Source organism: Colletotrichum navitas (genome assembly GCF_030913465.1).
Source record: "Colletotrichum navitas strain CBS 125086 chromosome Unknown LY79scaffold_83, whole genome shotgun sequence".
Classification (NCBI taxonomy): domain Eukaryota; kingdom Fungi; phylum Ascomycota; class Sordariomycetes; order Glomerellales; family Glomerellaceae; genus Colletotrichum; species Colletotrichum navitas.
The window spans coordinates 106421-109756 of record NW_026850629.1 but is presented as its reverse complement, the minus strand read 5'-3'; the positions used below and the strand labels follow the sequence as shown (position 1 = coordinate 109756).

Sequence of the window (3336 nt, the reverse complement as noted above, 5' to 3'; positions counted from 1 at the left end):
GACGCCACAGCCACTCACTCTCGAATGAGCTTGTCGACACCCTCAGCCCCCAAACATCGACACGCTTCACGCTTTCCGCATGCTTTCCCGGGCCTTGTATCCGCTACATTGCTAGACCCTGCCCTGTGCAGTCCGTCCGCACAAGCCATATCGTGTTACCCGCCCCCTTCACAATCTCCCAAATCCCTACTCCATCTATCTCCTGAGCCGAAACCCCGCTTAGGCTCCGCTGGCAATACCTCGTCACGACGACGCCGACGACGACGCACGGTCTCTGAACTGCCATACTGATCTTGCTCGCCATCTTCCCGTCACACCACCCCACTCGCAGCCCGCACGTCTGCGCGTCCGCACATTTCCCCATCTGTGACTAACGTCGGGGTCATGGATCACTCTGGCATCTCCAGGCCGCCGCCGCTGCCGCCGCCGCCCCATCGACGTCACCCGGTTGTGCGGAGGACACGCTTCGTCTGCGTCTCCGACACCCACAACACTGCCGTCAAGCTGCCGAAAGGCGACGTGCTGATCCACGCCGGGGACCTGACGAACCAGGGCAGCTACTCCGAGGTGCGTGCGCGGGTTGGGTTATCTGTCATGTGCTATGCTGTGCTGTGCATGCTCTGTCCCACGGCCCGGTGTCAGGTCCTTCCCTGTCCAACCCCCGGCCGGTCGTTCGGGGTCTGTATGGGAGGCGTTCGGCCAGAGATGAGAAGCTTATCTCTGGAACGTTTGCGTCCCTGGACAAACAAACACGGGGCCTGGCACGGCACGCCCAAGAGGCGTCCAAGAGGCGTCTGATTGACGCTTGCGAAATGTCTCAAGGCATGTCTGAACTGACTCTGATTCTAGTTATCGCGGGCCGTCCAATGGCTTGAGAAGGCCGATTTTGAAACCAAAATTGTCATCGCAGGTAACATCCGTCCTTCTGCCAGCTCGCTCGTTTCATCCTTCATCTACCCGAGTTGACACATGCCTGCCCCGGCCAGGCAACCATGACTTGACTCTGGACCCGGCCTTCTACGCCCAGCACGGGAACAACTTCCACAACCAAGAGCCACAGTCTCCCCGGGCCTGTGCGGCACTCTTGGCAGGCTCTCCCACCATCACGTACCTCAACCACGAATCAGCAACGGTCCGTCTCGCCTCGCCCGCGGGTCCGCATACTTGCTTCTCCGTCTTCGCATCACCGTACTCGCCGCGCAACGGCCTGTGGGCCTTTGGCTACGACGCGCCTCAGCACGGCGGCGTCGGCGCCACTGCCGACCTGCCCACGTTATGGGATGACATCCCGCTTGACGCAGACGTCGTGGTGACGCACACACCGCCACACACCCACTGTGACGAGTCTCGCGTCCGGCGGGCCGCGGGGTGTGAGGCGCTGAGACGCGCGCTGTGGCGGGTCAGGCCACGGCTCGCCGTCTGCGGACACGTCCACGAAGGCCGCGGGATGGCACGGGTGCGTTGGGACCTCGAGTGCGGCAACACCGCCTTCAAGGAGGAAGGCGTCGAGGGCTGGGAAGACCCGGGGCACGGGAACAAGCAGTCCCTCGTAAACCTGACGGCGAAGGGCGGTAACCCATTACGCAACGACGGCTCGCATACGGCGAATAGCCGTTCGCCCGGCGTGGGGGCGACCGCGGCCCCCGGTCCGTCTGCTCCGAGCAAGACCTCCGAAAGCACGGCGCAACCCGGGCTCGGCACGCGGGGACTCGGGGGAGACCCGACCTCGTCACGGAGCGATGCCGCGGCGCTGGCCGGACGGCTGGGCCGGCGGGAGACGTGCGTAGTCAACTGCGCAATCATGGCCAAGAGCTACCCCCATGTCGGCGGCAAGACGGTCAACAAGCCCATCGTCGTGGATCTGGACCTGCCGGTGTGGGAGTGGACGCGCGACGGCATGCCTCGACTCGTGTACACGGAAGACGGGTGAGGCAGCATGGCACAAAGCCCTGAGGCGGTTTAAAAGCAGGCAACATGCGCAAGCGTCAATATCGACGTCGCTTGCATTGTCGAATGACGCTCCTCTCGGCGATAACTTGTCGTGGGTCTGAGGTCGGACTAGTGAGATTCTTTAACATCCTGGCCGCCTCATGGCCCAGTGGTTCGATTCAAGGAAGGCACTACCGCAACGACTCCGTAGTTGGCAGGCCTTCTCAACCGAGAAGGCAAGGCGATGGTTCAGGGTAGCCTCGGAGGGTTGTGCAGGCCGTCTGGCTATTCTACCGTGTGCCCATTCTGAATCTTGGTGAAGGAGTCTCGGAGGGGTCAAACGTGCAAGGCTAATCACAGCGACATGAGGGTCAGCCCAGCACCGAGCAGATCTCCCTACGCATCCCCTAGGTAGTAAATCCTTTCGTGAAATTCCAGTCCGTTTGGTTTGCATACTTCAGGCGTTGGCCCAAGTCTCATGCAAGAAAACGAGGCGTCAATCCTCACCCCCCCCCTAATTATCAATGACGTTGATTTCGAGGACGGACATGTGCGAGGTCATCACTGCTACAACCAGACTCGCCGTGACGCAAGGCGCCACCGATAGGGGGGCCGGTCTCGAGACGGGGGGGAGGAAAAGTGTCTCTGGCTCTTAAAGGTGTGGAAGGAGAAGGGACTTAGCAGATGTGCGTGTCTATGTCAGAAACGTCTAACCAGGTCCCTCTTCCTAGCTATCGAGACACATACATACGTATATATATGTATATATATATATACATATATCTATCTCATACACGATAGACGACACCGTAGGGGTGACCATCCGTGCCCGTGAACCCAAGGCCATCACCGTGATAACCTCTGAGTGGCTCGACGAATTTTCCGTGGGCAACTGTACATTCGGTCTCACTTATCACATCATCTAAGCTCCGTTCTCCGTTGTGTATTAGAAGACCCCCCCCCCCCGGTGAAACGCTTCGTGGCGAAGGAAACGGGTGAGGGGACAATGATCCGTTCAAGCGGTTCAAACTCAGCACTACCTACCATTGTAGTCGTCTCCGAAACCTCACAAACCACCCCTCCGAGTACCTCGTCGATAGTCGACTGTATATCCATCCGCCTCCGTCTTTCCCACCGCCCAGACACGACATCCTCAACACCCCATTCCCCCTTTCCCATCTTTCTCGCCTGTAAACCACAAGACACAATCCCATCAGGCCTATATACAAACCCACGGCTGCCTCTCACAGCCACCGAAGAAAACTACCCTCTCCCACCCTCCCCCCTGCCCGTCCTCCATCCTCCCGTGTCAACCGCACCCTCTCTCGTGAACGCCTCTTATTCGCACACATCCCCAGATGTCGCGACATCTCAAGGACCCTCTTCCCCTCCGCCAGTCAGCACTAG

The 3336-nt window shown here is 59.7% G+C and overlaps 1 protein-coding gene across 1 annotated transcript; it reads left to right on the top strand.

Moving 5' to 3' along the window:
• Positions 1 to 384: 384 nt before the first annotated feature.
• Positions 385 to 1930, top strand: LY79DRAFT_524830 (calcineurin-like phosphoesterase; the record flags this gene model as incomplete). Its single annotated transcript, XM_060555667.1, has 3 exons — positions 385 to 567; positions 850 to 910; positions 987 to 1930. The coding sequence occupies 3 exons, from the start codon at positions 385 to 387 to the stop codon at positions 1928 to 1930; spliced, it is 1188 nt and encodes a 395-aa protein (XP_060409503.1).
• Positions 1931 to 3336: the final 1406 nt, after the last annotated feature.